Genomic DNA, 20,047 nt, shown 5'->3' with positions numbered 1-20,047 from the left:
ACACTCTCGTCCTCCTCACCCATGGCTCTCCAACCTCACTGGTCACATTTTAGTCTCTCAGACATGCCAAGCACCTACTCCAGACAAGACTTTCAAACGGGGGTCTGGTCTCAGGAAGCTTCTTCCTCCCCCTCATCGAATGCCATCCTTGTTGAACACAAAGTGACCTTGGCAAGATATTTCACCTCTCTGTGCCTCAATTCCCTTCTCTGTAAAAATGGAAAAATAGAAATAACCATCTCAAAGGGTTGACATGAGAATTAAACACTATTTGTCAAGCGCCTGGGATACCTGCTGGCATAAGGAATGTGCTAGATGAGTATTAGCTATTTTATGACTAATTGTCCTTCAGGTTTCTGCTTACCTGTCACCTCCTTGATGAGGTTTTCCCTAACCCTCCCATCTGGACCACCCTCCCAATGCACCATGTCTTAGCACTTGTACTTTCGTTTCATTGTATTGCTCACAGCTTCTATTTCCACACTGCTTGCGCAAATTGTTTTCATGTTCGTGTTCGTGTCTCTGGATCGCAGGCTCAGCAATGCTGAACATCATACTTGGCACAATGCAGATGCACCTCAAATCAAAAGAATGAATGAATGATTTGGTGAATTCTAGTGGGAGAGACTTAGGATATAGTTATTGAAGTTTGAAAGAAAGCATTTTTGTAGGCATGAACACCCTACGTCTGCAGTCTGAGGGTTTGCTGCATCCATTTCCATATCTCCCAATTTTATCCTCAGAGCTCGCCCCAGAATCCCACACGAAAGCCCCTTATGTGCTTTGCTGTTGGACTTTATCCGTGGGCAGTGGGACGGGGTGGGAGAGGGCATTGAGGCTTTTGAGGAGGAAAGTGACAAAACCCGATGTGTATTTTGAGAAGAGCGCCCTTCCTGCAGAGTGGAGAACAGATTGGGGGCGGGGAGGTGGGGGAAATGGGTTGGGAGGGAGAGGGCTGCTATGATGGTTCAGTGTAGACCGCAGAGGGGCCAGTGTGGTGGGGAAGGGGTCAGGGCCCCCATGGCTGTGTTCATGTGGTCAGTGGCTGCGGCTTACCTGGATTGTGTCTTACAGGATCCTGGAGCTACAGGACACCGGGGACCTAGATGTGCTCAAGCAGAAGTGGTGGCCACACACAGGCCGCTGCGACCTCACCAGCCACACTAGTGCCCAGGCCGACGGCAAGTCCCTCAAGCTGCACAGCTTCGCTGGGGTCTTCTGCATCCTGGCCATCGGCCTCCTCCTCGCCTGCCTGGTGGCCGCCCTGGAGTTGTGGTGGAACAGCAACCGGTGCCACCAGGAGACCCCCAAAGAGGTCTGTGCCCTGGGTCCCACTTCTCCATTCCTGAGCCTCGAGGCAGGAGAGTCACCCCGGGCCACTCGGTGGGCGGTTTTCTCCCAGTTAGTGTTTACCAGAGTCATTGGTCCAGATGCTGCAGTGTTCTATATTGGGGGATGGTGTCACTGCTTTATTATGATTTAAAAGCCAGAGAACAAATGTAGGGGATGTTTTCATGCTTGAACAAAGTGCTAAGGCACCAGCCATGGCCACTAAAGTCCTGTATTTATCTATAGAGCGGGTACAGCATGAGCAGCGCCAGAGAGCCCTTCCCCACCCTGCCCTGCCCATGTGCCTCCACCCTGACCTGGAGAGACCAACTGTAGGGTAAGAGAGGAGACTGCATTCCTTCCTGGTTCTCTTTGCCTTCTCACCAAGGGCCACGGGGCCCTGCTGTCCCAGCGTGTGTGTGGGGACTGGCCCCTGCCCTCCCACCACCCCTTCCTCTCTCTCTTCCTCCTCCTGGCAGGGCCCAGCCTTGCCCATGTCCCTCCAGGGCACACCCAGCACAAGGAACTTTGTGGCTCTGTCCAGACTCCAGGTTCCGGGTACACTTCCCTCGCTGTGCACCAACCACAAGCTGATTCTGCCTTCGACATTTCCTTCTCATAGGGTTCTTGTTATTCTTCAAGCTCATTTTTTTTTTTTTTTAATGTAAAGCCTTCACCAAGTTCCCCCAGAGATGATTCTTCTAAGGGAGAGTGGCAAGGAGTGTCATTTGATGATGATGCTCTACCAGCAGAAACCTCACCCAGGCATGACAGCCCCAGCCCCACTGCTTCATTATGGGGTTGTCACTGTGTGCTGTGTTTACCTCAGCTACTTCTAGAATCACAGGTCCACTTGTAAATTGTGTTGGTACAAACAGGTATGAATTTCAAACAAGAAGTAGTAAAGTAACTAACACCAAATCCAAAGAGGCAGCATCGCCATGGCCACCATCTCTGCAGCCTGGAGAGACTGGCCGCACTGCCGTGTGTGAGTCTGTGCTGGAGCCCTGGCAGGGGTGGTGGTGAGGACAGACTCTCCATTCATACCAGGAAGGGAGCTCTCTGTCATCACACTTAGTTTTTCCTGGAAGGAGCTTGCTGTTTGACTCAGCATATCTGAAATGTTCTGGGGACATCCATCTTCCTCTCGTGCCTCCTGTAAACCTCCATGTAAGGAAATGCAAGGCCTGGGTCTGCCACAGCCTCAGAGGCTCTCCCATCAACCCTAGCCACAAGAGAGAAGGAGGGAAAAGATTTAAGGAAAACCCACTGAAAGGAACAGTTAATTGTCCCTTCCCAAGCTTCTTTTGCTACTGGAAAATTTTCTATGAAGAAGTCACTGAGAGGGACAGTGAATTATTCTGACAAGTGGTTTTAAGGAAGGGCCACAAATATCTCCCCGCTCCAACCTGCTCCTCCTGTCAGCTCCCTTTCTGTGTTGTGGCCAGGGCACCCTTCATCTGCTTATCCCCACCCGGGTCCATATGCACAGAAGGATCAGTGGGCAGCTAGGGTGGAGCGGTGCTAGAGCCACCCGCAGTGGAATCAGGGAGGACCAGCTCACATTGCACTCATTCTCCATGTTGTTTGTTTGGTGTTTTGTTTTTCCCTAAGCCTGCAGCCTGATTTCCTCTGTGCAAATGCCCACTGGGGCAGGGGAGCAGGAGAGGTTTTCCAGGTGGGCGAGCGTTGTGTTGTCATGGAGCAAGCATTGTGCTGTCCTGGGATGGTGTGGGCAGAATGGGGGCCCAGGGGACACAGGCTCAGCCCTCCAGAATGTCCTTTGTGAGCCAGGTACAGGGAGAGGCCATCCTTCATCTGGATTGGAAGTCCTTGTCTGCTTCCAGTCATGTCCCTTTACATCCCCTAGTTCAATGTTTAGTGACCACTGCAGCCTGGACAGCCCAATGAATTGTCACAGTGTATATGTGTGTGTGTGTATGTGTGAGAGAGAGAGAGAAGGAGAGAGAGACAGAGAGAAAGAGAAAGAGAGGGAGAGAGAAAGGGATTGAGAGACAGAGTGATCATTGCAGGGACACAAAAGGCAGAACGAAAGAGAAAAAGACCAGGAGACCAAGGGATGACCTAGTTGTGAGGAACAACTCCCTTCTTGCCCATAAAGCATCCTCTTCTTCCTTTCTGGCTTCTGCATAAGCCCGGGGTCTCAGGCACAAGAGGAGATAATGAAATACATTGGTCCTACTTGGAAAATGTGGAACTTTCCACACGGGCTGCCAACTGCTTCTAGACAGGAATGAGGACTGAAGAAGAGGTAGGTTGGAAAAGCACGCTAGCTGCCTTTCCAGCCTCTCCTGGGTTGCTAAAAAGGGTTGCATGGTAAAAGAAGGAAATGTTCCGTCTTTTGTCTATTTTTATGGGTTTCTGATTTTCAAATGAAATTTCTCTCTCCCTCCTCTTCTTCCTTTAATGAGTCTGCCTATAGGGATATGGCCCTTGTTCTCAGGGGGCTTACTCCGACATGGGCAGATGTGATAAAGAGGTGGGTCCATCCTGTTGATCAGAGCCATCCTTAAGTGAGCAGCAGGTACCCTGGAAGTGCCAAGGGGCACCAAGCCCAGCCAGGGCATGGTGGGGTCACAAAGGGTAGAGATATTGGTTAGTGAAGAGCTCTTGGGGCTTGGGGTTGTTAGAACTGACTGTTGAAGATTTGGTACAAATCCTAGAGCTGGAGATGAGATTAGAAGTTGCCTTTCTGGCAAGGTGAACAGCGTGGGGGTAAACAAGGTCATCGCCTCTCCCAGAACTCTGGGGACTGGAGCGTCAGCATCAGCAAGGAGACAGGGGTGGAGGAGGCTGGGGTAGGAGGCAGGGCCTCACTCTGAAGGACTCAGGTCCTAGGGGGTTTGACTCATCACAGAGGGAATAGGAACCAGGAAAGGGGTTGAAGCAACAGGATTTTAAAAGCATATCTTTAAACATTTGACAAATAGTGATGATATTTAATCCAGAACTACTTTGTGTTACTGGTTGCCCATGTTTTATGGAGCAGCATTTGCAATTAGGCAAGAGTGTCTGGTTAATCTTAGAATGCTTCATTTTGGGACATTGGCCATATTTCTTAAGAGCCAGAGACCTGTCTTTGGGTGGCGTCCTAATCATGTTTAATGGCTTGTGCTGGGCTGTCTTCAGAGTTTAGACACCTACTTGAGGAAGAGTAGTAATGCGCGTTCAACCCCTTAATATTCATGTGGATTTGAATTCATATTTTTTTCTAAGGAATCAGACGATTATGTAGTTGCCTAATACCGGTGTGTGCACCAGGCTCCGCAGAGGCAGTAAAGAGCCACTCGCTAGATTTATGGGGGAAGTGGAGCCATTGCTCTGAAATAAAATATTCATGAAATAAAGATGAGAACTGCACAAATGGGAGATGACATGAGGGGTGAGGGATGAATCATCCGTCACTGGCCTGGGAGGTTGGAATTCTTGTTGCTTCCTGCCTTGCCTGCCCTCCCCCAGTCCTGCTTCCATTGTAGACAGGAGCTGACAGAGGCCAGGGTGACCAGGCAGCAGCAGCAGAGTAGCAGCCAGGCCCCTCTGCTCTGGCAAGTGGGCCAGCTTCTGCCTGCATGCCCCTACAATGCACTCCTGCTCTCCGTGGAAGATTTGGTCCTAGGGACACTCCCTTTGGCTCTACACCCTTCCCTGTCTCCACTCCTCTGATGCTTCTTCAACACCACATAGAGACTTTCTCTCTTGTATCTTTTCCCTCTTCATTTATGCCAGCTCATAGTGTTGCCCTGAGGTTCAACAGGGGAAGGTGTCTAAAGTGCCTCCTGCCCCTTGGGGCTGCTTGGTCAATGGTGGCCAAGGGGCCACTCCTTTAGAGGACCTTGTGATGGGCAGTGAGGAAGATGAGTCACACCTTAGGGAACCTTCTCTGTGCCAGGAAAATTACATGTTATCTTCTTAACTCTCCTTGACTCTCTTCAATGACATTCGAGGAAGGCATCTGTATCCCTGGAGAAATGGGACTCAGAAGTGGCAGGAGCAGAACTGACATATGAAAGATGTGTCTGCTGCTTGGCCTTCCATTGGATGCATGCAGAAGCAGGGGTTCCTGCCTAGCATTTTCCGGAGAATTTGAAGAATGAGGGGTGTAACTGGGAGTTCTTCCCCGAGCCAGGCTCCTGGCTCCTAGCGAGATATTTATATCCTCTGGACTCCAGTTTTTCTCTTCTGCTGAAAACTGAATCTGGCCCATGGCTACCCTGCTGACATCAGCCCAGTCAGCATGAGGGTAAGGATAGCGAGTGCACGTGTCAGTAAGAAAGCACTGGACACTCATCATACACCAGTATGTACCTCAGAACCAGCACAGACATCACTTCCCTCCGTAAACTTCCCTGCCCTCCTCCACAGGCCACCTCTCTGTGTATACACTCTTGGTGGGTGTGACTTTGAATTGTCGCTAATGGTTTACCTACCTGTCTCTGCTTCAAGTCTGCTGGCGCTTCCCCACCTCTGCATTCCCGTCACTTTGCCCGGTCTCTGGATCAGTGGAACCTCTTGTTAAGGGTGATGAAGAAACTGAAGTATTGAGCACCTTCTATGTGCCAGGGACCAAGATGGATGCTTTACCAAGAACATTAGCTTATCAGGTAGTAGGAGCTCAAAAGTGTTTATTGAATGAATGAACCAGTCTGGGCTCCTCTAAAGAAAACATTATTAATGTTAAATTGTTGTGTAATCATTGCACTTGGATCAATGACTTTCAATTCTGGCTGAACATCAGAGGTGATTAATCCTGGAGCTTTTTAGAAATACAGATGCTTGGGCTCCATCCCCCAAAGGGTCTTATCGGGTAGATCCGGACAACTATAATTTCTAGAAGCTCTACATTTGCTTCTGATATCCTGCCCAAAAATGAAAACACTGGTCTACACTATCCTTCCCAGAAGAAATTGGGAACACTCAGCCTGGAATGTGGAGAAGGGCTCAGGTTTTGGAGCCGGGTAGATGTGGACTCTGATCCTGACCTTCCACTTACTGTGGAATTGTATGAACTTGAGCAAGTCTCTTCACCCCACGTACATGTGCTGTGACCACCTGTGGTGCGAGGTGTTCGCTGGCTCTGTTGTCTCATTGCCCTCTCCTATGAAATCTGTGATTGAGCCCATCAGAACTTTTTCTCATGATGGTCTAAAAATGGCCCACCATCTCCTGAGACCACTTCATTGACTTAGCGTTCAGCTTCTTTGCTCTTACACAACCATGACTCTCAGGCCCCCAGCCCAGCCCTTCGGGGTCAGGCAAGTCTTTGGAGCAACACCTAAGATCAGGCTGATGGTATTTCTCTCAGCTGTTGGGTCTCAGTGGTAACAAGAGAACGCCTCCTACAAGCGTCCCAGGCAGGTGGGAAGTCCCCCATCCTATTTTGTTCCTGCCCAACTTAAGGTAGGAGCCGTTGGACTCCAAACAAAGTCAGTTCTAATGAGTCCCACGTGTAACTGGCTATTACATAGATAGTTTGCTTAATTACCGTTTTCCAATACACTGTATTATTTCCATGTTGGTGAACAGCAGCTTAATTACAGAACTTTCTCTCTCTGGAAGACAATGCCTGGGAGAGGGTCCCAAGTAACCTCTGTTGGTGCATCTGTTGTTATGTTTAATATGAGGTGAGAAATACAGAGCTGGAATTCAGCTTGATTCACGGATAAATGCAGTCAGTGAATTTTGTATCATATTTAGGGATGTCTGACTAGGTCAGTTACTGACGGTAAATTAGTGCAGGCAGCAGCAAGTTTCCAAGTCTCTCTCCACAGCTGTCATTACCTGGTCGAACGCCGAAACCCTGAGATAATGAGGATGTAAACTGATGTAGTTCACATAAAAAAGTCCATTATTTGAATTTGTGTAACAGAATAGAATGCCCCATTTTGTCTAAAATATAGATAATTATTCAAATCACTCCTGCCTCTTTCCTTGAGCAGGCGGATTATTTCTGTCTCCTCTTTCCTTGGCCAGGGGCCACCAGACATGACTTAGTGTGTACTAAATCTGTGGCCCCAGGTAGTCCAAGGAGACGATGCTTCCAGAGTTTCCGAGCAAAGTGGTTTTCTCCAGTTCTCTGCACTTCAGCTCTGGCCCCCTAAGCAGTGGCGGAAGCAGGCAGCTTAGAGGACATATTAGGACACTCGGAAACGGGCTGCACGTGTTTTCCAGAGAGGCTATGGAGGCATCGGCTTGAAGTTCTACCCATTTTCTTATCCAGTTAAATAATCAATAGAGGAAGCTCATGATGGCATCCTCTTCTCCCAGGGTTTGTTTTTGTGTTGGAGCTACAGGCAGTAATAGAATTTGAATAGAATGAGGTGCCTCTGGTGTGGAGAGGGAGAATTTCTCGACTGCCGTTTGGGGTGGAGAGGTCTCCTTGGGACGTGTGTTCAGTTGGTGTGGACATTTTCTCTGTGACCTGACGTGGAGAGGTTACAGGTTAATGAGTAACCTGAAGTGGGGCTTGATACCCACTGCACAGCTCTGCAGTCCTTCTTGGAACTGCTTCATTTGTCTTTAATGTGAGGCAAGAAAACATACATGGATTTAAGAAATTATATATTCAAGCTCTTTCCTCCAAAAATACTGACTCTAGGGTAATTGGGCCGTGTCGACACCCACACTCTGGGCTGGTCTTTATTCTAGATGCTTTGATATTACCTGATCGACCCTCACAGCTGTGATGATTATGCTAAATTGGTGCCTGTGCCTACCACTTTTATACTACTACCCCCAAACCTCCTCTCCCTTGTACTTCAGTGGTGAACGATCCCATCTCAGAGACCTCCCTGGCTCACGTTTTTCTTCAGAGGATTTTGGTTGGTTGGTCTTCCCCCAAAGCTCTGCTTATGTTTTGTGTCCCTGGCGTTCGGTAGAGAGGACTCCTTTCACTTTGTCTCCACTCTCAACTCTCTGCCTCTCTATGGGCCTTCTTGGACAGGAAGTTCTCCTTTCTCTATCTCTAGACCACGGCAAAATGGGGAGCATCCCCTAATGCTTGTCCTGGCTCCATGTTCAATTGACTTTGAGAAAGAGGGCCAGGCCCCCTCTTATAACTGCCAGAAGCCAGAGTGAACCCAGCTGGGACCAAGACACTCGCCTCCCACTCCAAATTAGTCTACTCTTAAACTTTACTTCTTTGCATCCCCAAAAGGATCCTTAAAGCCCTTAAAAGAAAATAAAAAGAAGGAAAAGGCAAGATTATGCAACTCACCCTTTCTTCCAGTGATCCCAGGACCGATGGTCGTCAGTTTTCCTTTGATGGAAACTAAAGGCTCTGCCAGTGGTGGCACCCAGCTCGTCCAGCCTTCTCCAAGCTTTGCTGGCTGCAAAGAAAGGAGAAGGTTACATTATTGATCCTGAAAAGTGTCTGGATTTCTCTCTCAATTTCTCCAGCTTCCAGGCTCTCTGGTACCTGTTTTGTGCCCTTCATACAGTTTGAAATGAAAATAGCCTGTAGATAACGTGTATTTCCCAACACAGCTGTGGCACTGACTTGGCTAATGCAGATGAAACAGCTGTATCAGAAGCTTATCAGGAGCTCATAGCAGCCATGAGAAGGCTGGAGAAGCAGGCTGGGTGATGGGCAGGAGTCAAGACTTGTGCAGAGGACTGGGAGGCAGGATCTAGGAGGATGGTCACAGAACATACAGTTTGGCGAAGCACTACTGCTGTAATGTATGGAACACCAACTATTTTCTGTCTCTTTGTTCAGGATTCAGATTCAGTCCTACTGTCCCTGCTTGGGTCATGGTCCTACCTCTTGGCTACAGGTGGGCAGGGCACCTGTCAAACTGTTATCTAGTGGGAAAGAAGTAGTTCCCCAAAATCAAATAAACCATAGTCTTCTTAGAAAGGGAGAATTGATGCTCAGTGGCCCTAAAACAGCCAGTGCCCAACATAGCAGTTAAAAATACTATTAAAATATTTTCACATGCAAGAACAAAAACAAAACAGATAAATAAAACACAGAGAAAAGAGCAAGGTTGCACAGAGCTGGATCAATCATGCTGTAAGATAATTAAGATGAGAACTTGAATTTAGTTTGTTATATCTTTTACCAACTGTTGAAGAAGTCAGTGAAAGACAGTGCATGCATCATATTCAGCCTGGCTAAGTAAAGGCCTAATATTCTCCAGCTACTTTCCCTAATTTCACCTATGACATTTGCCACCCAGAGGTGTCCCCAACTCAGAGCTTCTCTCCCAGCATCAATGAGCTGAGCTTTGCTGTATGGGGCTTCAGATCACTGGAATCTTGGCTCTGCCCATGGGGCTGTGGCCATGATTTCTGATGTTGTTTTCAGCTATGACACTGAGCCATGCTCCATGGTCTCTTCCTCCTTCAAACCAGTTGGCTTTCTTCTACTGAGATTTCCTCTTGGGCTGGAATGGATTCTTCATTGCCTCACGAGTGTTGTCAGTTTTCTTGTTCTGGAAAAGGTTCTGGGAAAGATAGCAGGTGTCCCACCAGAAGCCAAGCTCTGTGTGCCAGTTATGAACTCAGCAAAGGTGTGGAGAAAGCAGTGGCCCCGTGTTCTCCATGCCAGGGGGTGTTGGGAGCAAGGAGTGAACTGCAGAGGCAGCTTCCTTGCCCGAGAAATACTGGGTTGAGACTTCATGGGGGTTAGCCCATGGTTGTGCACTCGTGTGAGGGGGCGCTCACACCAGTTATTCAGGGTTCCCACTTCCTGGGGGAAATCTTCTCCCACCAGCCCCATAGGAGCTCAAAGCAGCCAGTGGAATGGCCCTTAGATTTGTGTAGTTCCTTCTTTTTTTTCTGAAAGCACATTCAGGGTTTTTACATTTCATAGTGTTTCTAACAACCCTACAGGGAGCACAGGGGACAGGTTCATCTGTCTACTACATGGACGTCAACATTAGACAGCCTGTGGTGTTCTGTCTTGGAGTGGGGCTTTGACGTGGTATATCTCTCAGGGTTTGACATCAGGGAAGCATAGGCAGTAAGCATGGCCTTGCCTGGCACCTCAGCACTCACGCTGCCTGGAAATAGGACTGCAACTTCTAACACCTCATCGAGGAGCTGGCGTGGCTCCTCCATGGACACCTGGCCTTGTGCCCCTCCTCACTGGGGGAAACCAAGGAAGTAGATCACATTGCCTTTGTCTTTAAGGAGTTTTCAAGCAGTTGGGACTCCTTGATTTACTCTGACACTGTAGACAAAACATCAGGTTATTTGAAAGGAATAATATTTGTTCTGTTTTATTATTTTCTTAAGGAAATAAGTAAATGAACAAAGAAAACAATTTCTTTGACGCCATTCACCATATGGAGAAAGGTGTGAAGGTCACCCATCTCAGCAGCCTCTAGCTCTCATGATACCAGGAAAGTCAGCTAAGCCCTGGGAGGTCCCTTTCCTCACCGCCCCCACCCCTCCTCCTCAGCCAGGAAAGAGGCCCCATAAGCCTTCCAGACAGAGAAATTCCTCCTCCCTGGCATCTCTGGAGATTTTTCACAAGGAGAGCAGGGGCCTCAGGGTGAGACAGGACTTCACTCCCTACTCCAGGCTTCCGGGGCTGCCTCTGTTGTTCACAGGCTTCTGACTCTGAGGAGGTCGTTGGCTTCCAGAACCCAAGCCTCCTTTTGTATAAGGTGAGGATGGTCAAGCCAGGTCTTCTGAGCACTGTGAAGTCTAAATGGCAAATACGTGGGTCACATTAGGGGCTCAAGGACCATTCCATTTTATTCCCATGGGACTCCTTTCCTCTCCTTCTATCTCTGCCAGTTCTTCAAAGCATCTTCTCCCAAGGGTTGCCTCTGAGTGCCAGCAATTCTAAGCAGAGTGCGGAGGGAGGCACATGCTGCCAAGGCCCGCTGGCTGGGTCTTTGCTACCTAGGGGCACTGTCCTAGGCTACTGGTTCCCCAGGTAACGGAGGGCTGGCCATACACTTGAGGGGTGGTGGGAGAAATGGGGACATGCTCACCCACTGTCCAGCAAGCTGAACAGGCCTGAGGTTTCCAGACCTCCTAGAGTTTGTAGGAAGCCAGCCTTGGCTCACATCAGGACTTGGCCTGAGTTTCCTGTGCTTTCCCTCCAGGACAAAGAAGTGAATCTGGAGCAGGTCCATCGGCGCATGAACAGTCTAATGGATGAAGACATTGCTCACAAGCAGATTTCCCCAGCGTCCATTGAGCTCTCGGCCCTGGAGATGGGGGGCCTGGCTCCCAGCCAGGCCTTGGAGCCTACGCGGGAGTACCAGAACACCCAGCTCTCGGTCAGCACCTTTCTGCCAGAGCAAAGCAGCCACGGCACCAGCCGGACACTCTCATCAGGGCCCAGCAGCAGCTTGCCGCTGCCGCTGAGCAGCTCAGCCACCATGCCCTCCATGCAGTGCAAACACAGGTCGCCCAATGGGGGGCTGTTCCGCCAGAGCCCGGTGAAGACCCCCATCCCCATGTCCTTCCAGCCTGTGCCTGGAGGCGTCCTTCCAGAGGCCTTGGACACCTCCCACGGCACCTCCATCTGACCGCACCGCCTGCCCTCCCGCCCGCCCATCCACCCACCCGACCAGCAGAGCTTTTTAATACAAGAAAACAACAACACAAACCACACACACACGCGCACACACACACATACAAAGACTCTTTCATTTTTCTTGTACATATGTGTAAATAATGACAGAATGGAGTGGGGTAAAAGTGTATTTTGAATATTCCCAATTTTCGAAGTCAGTAAAAAAAAAACACAAAAACTGTATGAATGACTTTGTAAATTTTGTTCTATATGAATAAAAAGGCAAATTACTTGTGATCATTCTGAAGTGCCAAAGAAACCCCCTGTTCCTGGGCCTTTCTGAGGGCAGGAGGGTTGAGTGGATCAGGAGCCTGTCCTGCTGAGAGAGGGGAGATGACGAGCTGGTCCCCTTAGAGGAGCCCCATGTGCTGCTTGCTGCCGTGTCCCACGGTTTCCTGCCATCTTCCTCCGCTCCTGGCCCCGTGTTCCTTTTTGGTCCTCTCTCTAGACAAAGGGTGATCCTCGAGCCAGCATTGGCCTGGCTCCTGGGTTACTGTGCTGTGGGCTGATCAACTGTTCCTGTCAACCTGGGGCTGAGGAGGCTGCCACGACACAGCAGTCCTGGGCAATCTGGGACGAGTTGGTCACCCCATGGCATGTCACTGCATGTCACAGTGCATTGTGGGTCCCAGAGAAGCACCCACATGGAGGTGACAGTCTCTGAGGGCTTTGATGCCGACATGCTCTAGGGTCATTCTGTTGGCCTTGTTTTTTACTTTCTTTTCCTAATTGGAAGAATCAACAAGTGACAGAAGATGAGAGAAGAAGGGCAGGTCCCATCATTGCCCTGGGTAGGCAGGGCAGAGGTGGGCTTGTCCTTGTCCGTGGGGATAGGGAGATGCCAGGTGTGGTGTGTGGGCCAGGTGAGGTGGTGGGATGAGAGCCAGGTAGAGGGACAATACTCCCTTGGGTTTGGGAGCCGTGCTCCCGGGTGATTGAGGAAAGTGTGGCCACAGACGCAGGGAGCAGAAGCATTGCGGTAGAAGGATCCTGTTGGCAGAGAGACGGGAGGAGCCGAGGGGAGCAGACTAGTGCCCTAGGTGACGGAGAATGCTGGGAATAGACCAAGGGACCATGTACATTCGGTAGGAAGGGGCCTGGGTGCTTAGAGAAGGAACAGCATAACTTTGTGTGATGTGAAGACAAGTAGCCCCCATCCACAGGGATGTAGCCCAAAAAGTAAAAGGATGTCTCTGGGTCTTAAACCCAGGTGACCTGCTTTGTCACCTCCTCCTGACCAGAAGCCCTCAAGCAGTGATCCAGCCCATAGCAGGGGCCCTCCTGGCTGAGAGCATCGTATAGTCTCTGGGATTCCCAGGCCTATCCCTGAGCCAGTGAGCCTGCTGGGAAACTCTGTTTCTTAAGGCTAGCACAACCTGACAGCCCCACCTCCGTCCATTGCCCTTGCTGGGGCGATTAAACTACAGAACCAGAGAAAGAAGCACTAGGAGCAGAGTAATTTGAGTAATCTGAACTGGATCACTTCAGCTCTTCTCCTTCTGAAGACAAAGGTGATTCTGCTCTCCTAACCTGCCAGGGTGGTGAACACAGCCCACATCCAGCACCGAGAGGAGGGGGGCTCCCTCGCCCAGCAGTAATCAGGGAGCTGAGAGCCCGGGTCTGTGATCATGGAGAAATACAAAGTCCTTTTGATTGCCTGTCCTCTGGCCTGGTAGAGTTGCTCCAGAGATGTGTTTATTAGGGTGATAACTAGCCCAGGATTGATTTCTTTCCTAAAGTCTCGAGTGACGCGATTGAGCAGTAAGGAATGGCTGCATCATGTGGTCAGCTAAAAGCACGCTGGGGAGGAGAGTGTTTATAATTATATTATTTATCTCTGATATGAACGTTACCGAGGCGATCCATTGACATTTCTCCAGTCAGAGCATGTGGAGCCGGGAGCTGGACACATGCGCATAGTGCAGCGGAGGTGGGCTCTGGTTACCCTGAGGAAGAGCAGGCTTCATTTTCTTTCCATCAGCATTTTGGGGGCCCTGCCCTGGATGGTCAATTTTTTCATATATATTTCTCTATTTTTTTAATCGAATTTTGGTGTCACTGCCTTATCTTACACCCAAGTCTGTTTTTTCCCTGAGATGACGTGTCTTCTGGGGTATACTGTGGATGTCTTCTTGGACACCTTTGCTTAGAATGGGTGTCAGAGAGAGGAGAGAGATGGTGTGTGTGTGTGTGTCTGTGTGTGTGTGTGTGTGTGTGTATTTGTGTGTGAGAGAAAGAGAGAGAGAGCGCAAGCGCATCTTTGAAGGAAAGGTATTCTGCTCACAAAAGAAATTTAACACCTCGTGGTGTTATTTTTCACCGTGTTTATGTTATTTTTTACATTTTCTACCCTTGGCATGAGGGGAAATGATTGATATTCAAGCAAGTTCTTTAGAAAAAAAAAATCTTCCCAACTCAGATTTCTGTGTCAGCTCAGAATGTATCGTTTTTTCATGCTTTGCTCTTTGGATTTATAACTCTGTTTAGACTATTCCATACATTTTAGGTATATTTTGTGCCTTCAGACACTGCAAATAATAATCAGCATTTGGATTAAAGTTGTTTAATAATACAACTCGACTTTGCTCCCTACACTCTTCTTCTCTGGGATGAAGAAATGCTGTGTGCTTGTTTCTGGGCATGCTGCTGTCAGACGCTGAATTCTGTCTCATTGGCGTGGACAGTCGTGAGAGAAACTTCTCTGACCCAGTGGGTCTCAGATATGCCTGGGGGTGGAGGCACGGCATCCTCACACAGTGTGCATCCAGAGGCCCTCCCACATCCACCAGGGAGCAATGTGAGGGACAGGCTGAGGAGCAATTCTAATTTTCGGTTAACCTGACAGTTTTTTGTAAAATGTGGGTTTTTGGAAAGCTCCTAAGGGAGAATTGGGCCATCCTACATAGAGAAGGGCTCCCAGGGCCTTGTGGAATGAGCATCAAGTGTCAGCTAACTTTGTTTCTTCTCTCATCTCTACACTTATTCTGAAGGCAGATAAGTTGCTTCCCTGTGCTTAGGCCTCAGGGTGAAGGGACTGTCATTCTTTGAGGACCCACAGCTTGGCTTCTCAGTATGTGGCCCTCAGAGTGTCTGTGGGTATCATTCTCCCATGAACATCCATATGCCCAGTCATCTCTATGTGCCCAAGATCACCAGCCTGGGCCCTGGACCCCCAGATTCATATGCTCCCCAGCCCCATCTTCTGTATCACAAGGTTCCCCTCTGACTTCTAGGCCTTTGTGGGAGAAACAGCTCCGCTGTCAGCCTTGGGCCAAATAGGGCTGGGACCTGAGGAGTCTGGTTTTCAGGGTCAAGGTCTCAGCTTCCAGGAACTGAAAGGAGAAAGTCCACTCCTTGTTCTTCTGCGCCTGCACCAATGAGAGGCTTCTCTGATGTTGGGGGCGAGCTGCAAAGGCTGGGGCGGGGAGACACTGAGACCCAACAGACCTTCCCAGATTACCTGAACAGACAGAAGGATCTGGACAGGACTCCCAAAGGGCTACATTCTTTAAAGAAAATGCTGCCCGGTTCCTAAATTCTAAGTCCTCCCAAATCTTAGCAAGGTGAAACTAATTCCATACCTAAATTTGTCTTTTCAAGCACTGAATGAAGACCAGGGACACATCAAGGAAGAAAGACCACTGAGCATAAAGGCCATTATGACGTGGAAGGAACATTGGGTTCCTCTGGCCTGTGCCCTCTCGTTTAACAATCAGGATGGGCAAGGTCCAATGGAGAACTTGGGTGTCTGTGTGATCTTATGCTTCCGAGACTAAGGGGTTACTTACTCACGGGCCTCTGCCTTCATTCTCAGGGAACTTTCTCGAGGAACTCACCTTTCACTCCCACAGGTACCTGCTCACGAATTAGTGCCTGTGTCTGAACAAAAGCCTTGTTTTGTGCTCCTAGCTTTGGCAACACGAGATTAGATAAAATCTCCAAAAATTTTAACTGACCTTTCCCTGCCATGGACACAATAAAAAAGACAGCATTTCTGTTCCCAATGTAATGTTTCTTATGTCTAAAATATTATTTTATTTCATGCCGTTAGTTGCTTTTAATAAATGAAATTATGTTTGATTCTTATTATTCTCACTGTTCATACCAGGAAACTCCAGATAGGTTAACAATTTCCTGTGCCAATAACTTTAATGATCTTTTTTTTCACCTCTCCGTGGTATGTAGTCAGACAGATTACTTATGAGAGAAGTGCACATATTCCAGATAAATCTGGAGAGCTAATAGTCACCTCCTGCAAAGGAGGAAGGAACAATTGCTAATGATGTCAGACCCTCCCTCCAGCTTTTGATCTCTCACCTCCAAACTTGATGTTAGTGCTGAGCTCCAAAGAGAGGGGAGGTTCTCTCCACAGCAAGAAAAACTCCTGTTACAGAAATCTGCAATGGCCGATGGCTGGGATCGGGAGGAGGGAGCACCAGGATGCACGAACAAATGTGTCTCAGTGAGTGCTCACTTGTTGGTAGGTTCGAGCATACAGTTGCCAGGAGCAACCAGGTGTCCAAGCTCAGAGGGAAACAAAATATTCAGAACACACTGAATAAGAAATAAGAAGTAAGTATACACAAGCACATGTATGCATATACACACACTCAAGCACAGACATTGAGGTCCATACACACACCCTCACCAGTCCGGGCACACACACGTAGGCTTTAAAAGCACACAGCAATGCACTTGGGTGATGCAAGCAGATGAAGTCGTGCTCATCAGATCTGGAAAACAGAGTTCAGGGGAGGAAAGAGGCTGTTTCAGGTCTTCCCTGCCCAGTGCACAGTCTCAATGCAACAACCAGCCAAGTGACGCTCTGCAATCGGCTGCCATCCGTGGAGGAAGACACAGCTCCCACAAAGTGGCCTCTCTCTGGCCAGGTGTGTGCACAGAGACATTTCCTCTGTCACCAAACCCTTGCTCTGAAACCCTCCTGATTTTCAACCAGATCCCAAAATATGCAAAGAAATCTCAAGCATTCTCCAATTCATCCTAATTGTTTCCAGATAAGAACACCCACTATCACATCCGTATCAGTGACTGTTTATTGATCAGGTATAGTGTTCCAGGGACTATACTCTTTACATACAAATGCTTTTTCATTCTCAGACCAGCCCCGCAAGGTAGAAATTACTACCCAAAATTTACAGAAAAGGGAAAATGAGACTCGAAAAGATGTGGTCCTGGAGCTGGTAAGTGGTCGTGCTGGGCTCCACGCTTCCTGGTCTTTCCCACCCCGTAGCGCATGCTCCTGTCAGAGCAGCTGGCTCTCCCCGGGTAGAGGGTGCTCCTGCTGTCTCTCACCGATGGAACCTGCTGGTCTTCTCTGTCCCAAGGCGCGGTGGCACCAGCCCCACCAGGTCCCTCAGCCTCCGCGTCTGCTGCCTCCTCTCCGGTGGCCTCAGGGCATGTTGGTGAGTATCTGCTTATGCATCCCTGAAGCGGCAGGGGCTAGCCTGGGCTAACAGGGTTACTCCTAACTGCAGAGCCTGGGCCAGGTGCCTGCTCAGAAGCATCAGGGTCAGCCAGGTTCCCTCAGAAGATGGGAAGATGAGCTGCTTCTCCCAGGCTCTCTCGTCCTCTTGTCTCCCCAAAAAGTCTCTCCATCTGTTGAAGGCAAACTGTATGTCAGGCCAAGGGAAGCTCTGGGGCAGACTAGTGCTCTACAGAGCTTTAGGATTCTCCCCCAGAGCAGAAATTCCTCCCTGGAAGTCCTTGGATAGATCTCAGAGGTGACTGAGAGCTTTCTAAAATTGTTTGTCATATTGCTGAGTTACTGTATGTGTATGCATTTTTTCCTGGAACAGGGTTCATATCTTCCAATATATTCTTAAAATTCTCTTACAAAAGCTCTAAGCCGCTGCCCTTAAGAGTTGGGAGTCAGTCAAGCCCCCGTGTCCCACTCTCCCAATGCCAAAATGTTTAGGTGTAATCCCATTTCGGTACCCATCTGAGGGGGAAAATCATCACAGAACAGCACCCAGAGGAGGGAGTGTGGGAAATGCACTGCATGTGGTGCTTTAACTCCGGGGCTTTAACTCAGAGGCAGAGAAGTCCCACAAGATGCAGAGGTGACGGGGCAATGCTGAAGCCCTAAGCCTGGTGCACGGGACAGTGGGCCAGACAAGGCAAAGGAACTGATGTTGAAGCTGCCCGAGTCTGGACTGGAACCCTACTTTGGGCACGTATTGGCCCTGACATCTTGTGCATGTGTTTTACTTGTTTCAGTTTCACTGTTTCAATCAGATGTTAATGACAATAATAGCCATCTCTGTCTTTTGTGAGAATACCATAGTTAGTGATCATCAGGGTAGCTGGGAGTTATTGAGTGTTTACTATGTGCCAGAGCCTCCCCTGCAGGGTCTCGTTTATTCCTACTATTATAGTAGGACTTGGTGGCTAATGAGGAAAATGAAGCTCGGAGAAGCTCAGTGTGGTGCTCACACAGTGCAGAAGGGATGTGATGTCCCGGCAGTCTGTGTGCAGAGCCCACGCTTCCACTCAGGACCCAATGTTCGTACTTCATGTTGCAAGTATCAGCGCAGGGCCGGAGACACATCTGCACTTGCTTTGTTCTCCTAGTCTGGCTCCTGGGTGGCAGGCTCAGGAAGAAGGCATTGGCGTCCCTTAGACCTCCAGCTACACAAATGCTGAGTGTCAATAAAAGAAGTGAGACCCAGTTTTTCATTTTGGTTCTGGATTTTCTAGCTGTGTGTTCTTGGATTTGAGGTGATGAGAATGCATCTCTGGTGCTATCTGATCGGATCCATGATGGCTAGAATGATATTTTCCTAGTTTATAAGATTCTCTCTTCTGACGTCTGAGCCCCATGTGGAACCAACACAGATCCCAGAGGCCAAGGCTGGCTCCTGACAAGCAAGACCATGCTTACTTTTGCTTCAAGAAGGTCAGATTACTTTCTTCTGCATTAAGTTGGAGCCAAATCTACGGCCTAGTGCTCACACAATAGGTACAAACCAGGGATCAGACAGATCTGGCTTAAAATCTGGTCTTTGTCACTCAGCAGATGGGTATTCTCAGTCCCATCGCTATCATCTGGGAGCCTCTGTTGTGTCCCCTCACCTGTGGAAGGGGTCCTGAGTCCTGAGCTGTTGTTGGGACCAGTGATAACGCAGGTAAGGTGCCTGCACAAATATGCTCTCACAAATGGCAGTTCTTGGGATGGTCGCATACCTACAGCATCCTACTTCTCGGTGGGAACTGCTCAGCCTCTGACTTGAGCCAAGCATCTCATCCATAGTGTTCACATATAGAACCCTTCCTTCCAGCTTGGGCAGGAGGCAGAGTTGCCTGGCAGGGTGGAAAATAGTAGCGTTTCCATTTCCCCCCTTGGCACGGGGATGCTTGCTCTGTGCCCCATCCCTGTCCCACGGGGAGCTGACAGCTTTGGCAGCCCTCACTCAGTTGCTGAGACCTACTCAGGAAATAATTCTGATTGTTCCCAGGAAGCAAATGAAAAGCAGCGTGGCGCACCTGGAGAGGTGTGACTCGACTGTGAGCTGTTCAGTCAGAACCCTCACAGTGCCTGACTTCCAGACACACTCATGAGGGCGTGCAGACAAGAAGCAGCAGGCTCTGGGGAGGAAGAGCCTCTGAAGTTAGCAGAGGCCCTAAAGAGTCCTCAGGATATAGGGAGGGCGAGGTCCATATAGTCCATAAAACCCCAGACCTTCAGGGAGCTTCCTGGGGAGATGGCCCTTTGCTTCCAAGGTAGGATCCAATTTCCTCATGTTTTAGGGAAAAAATAAAGGCGTGAATCTGGAGCGACAAAGAGTATATGTGCTGAAATAATTTTACATTGATTCTGTGCCTCTTTTTTAGCTTCTGCTACTACCTTAGGGCTGACACTCGCAGGAGCTGAGTCTTCCTCAGTCAGCAACTTGTGGTTTGGACAAGCTAATTATCCCATGTGGAAGGTGACTCTCGCATTCAGGAGAAAATGACAGAGCTAGATCAGTAGGGATCCTGCTGAGTAAGAAAGAGAGGGTACTGAGGAATTTGAGGAGAGAGACTATTCAGAAAGATGCATGCTGGCCATGGAAAGCCATGAGCGTAGTAGAGACGCCTGAGGATACAAAGAGCAGCACACCCTTATCACGGGAAGGGTAGGAGGGAACGTGTCTTCTAACTGGG

General features: G+C 49.1%; 1 protein-coding gene across 1 annotated transcript in view; it reads left to right on the top strand.

Annotated features, from left to right (window-relative positions):
• GRID1 (glutamate ionotropic receptor delta type subunit 1) overlaps window positions 1-12,102 on the top strand; it is a 703,521-nt gene extending 691,419 nt beyond the window's left edge. The window contains exons 15-16 of the mRNA XM_058542810.1: window positions 1,075-1,315; window positions 11,409-12,102. Of these exons, the coding sequence (XP_058398793.1) occupies window positions 1,075-1,315; window positions 11,409-11,837 (670 nt within the window). The 3' untranslated portion in view covers window positions 11,838-12,102. The remainder of the gene's footprint in view (window positions 1-1,074; window positions 1,316-11,408) is intronic.
• Window positions 12,103-20,047: the final 7,945 nt, after the last annotated feature.

Source organism: Diceros bicornis, chromosome 6 (genome assembly GCF_020826845.1).
Source record: "Diceros bicornis minor isolate mBicDic1 chromosome 6, mDicBic1.mat.cur, whole genome shotgun sequence".
Lineage (NCBI taxonomy): Eukaryota > Metazoa > Chordata > Mammalia > Perissodactyla > Rhinocerotidae > Diceros > Diceros bicornis.
This window is presented reverse-complemented; position numbering and strand designations above follow the sequence as displayed.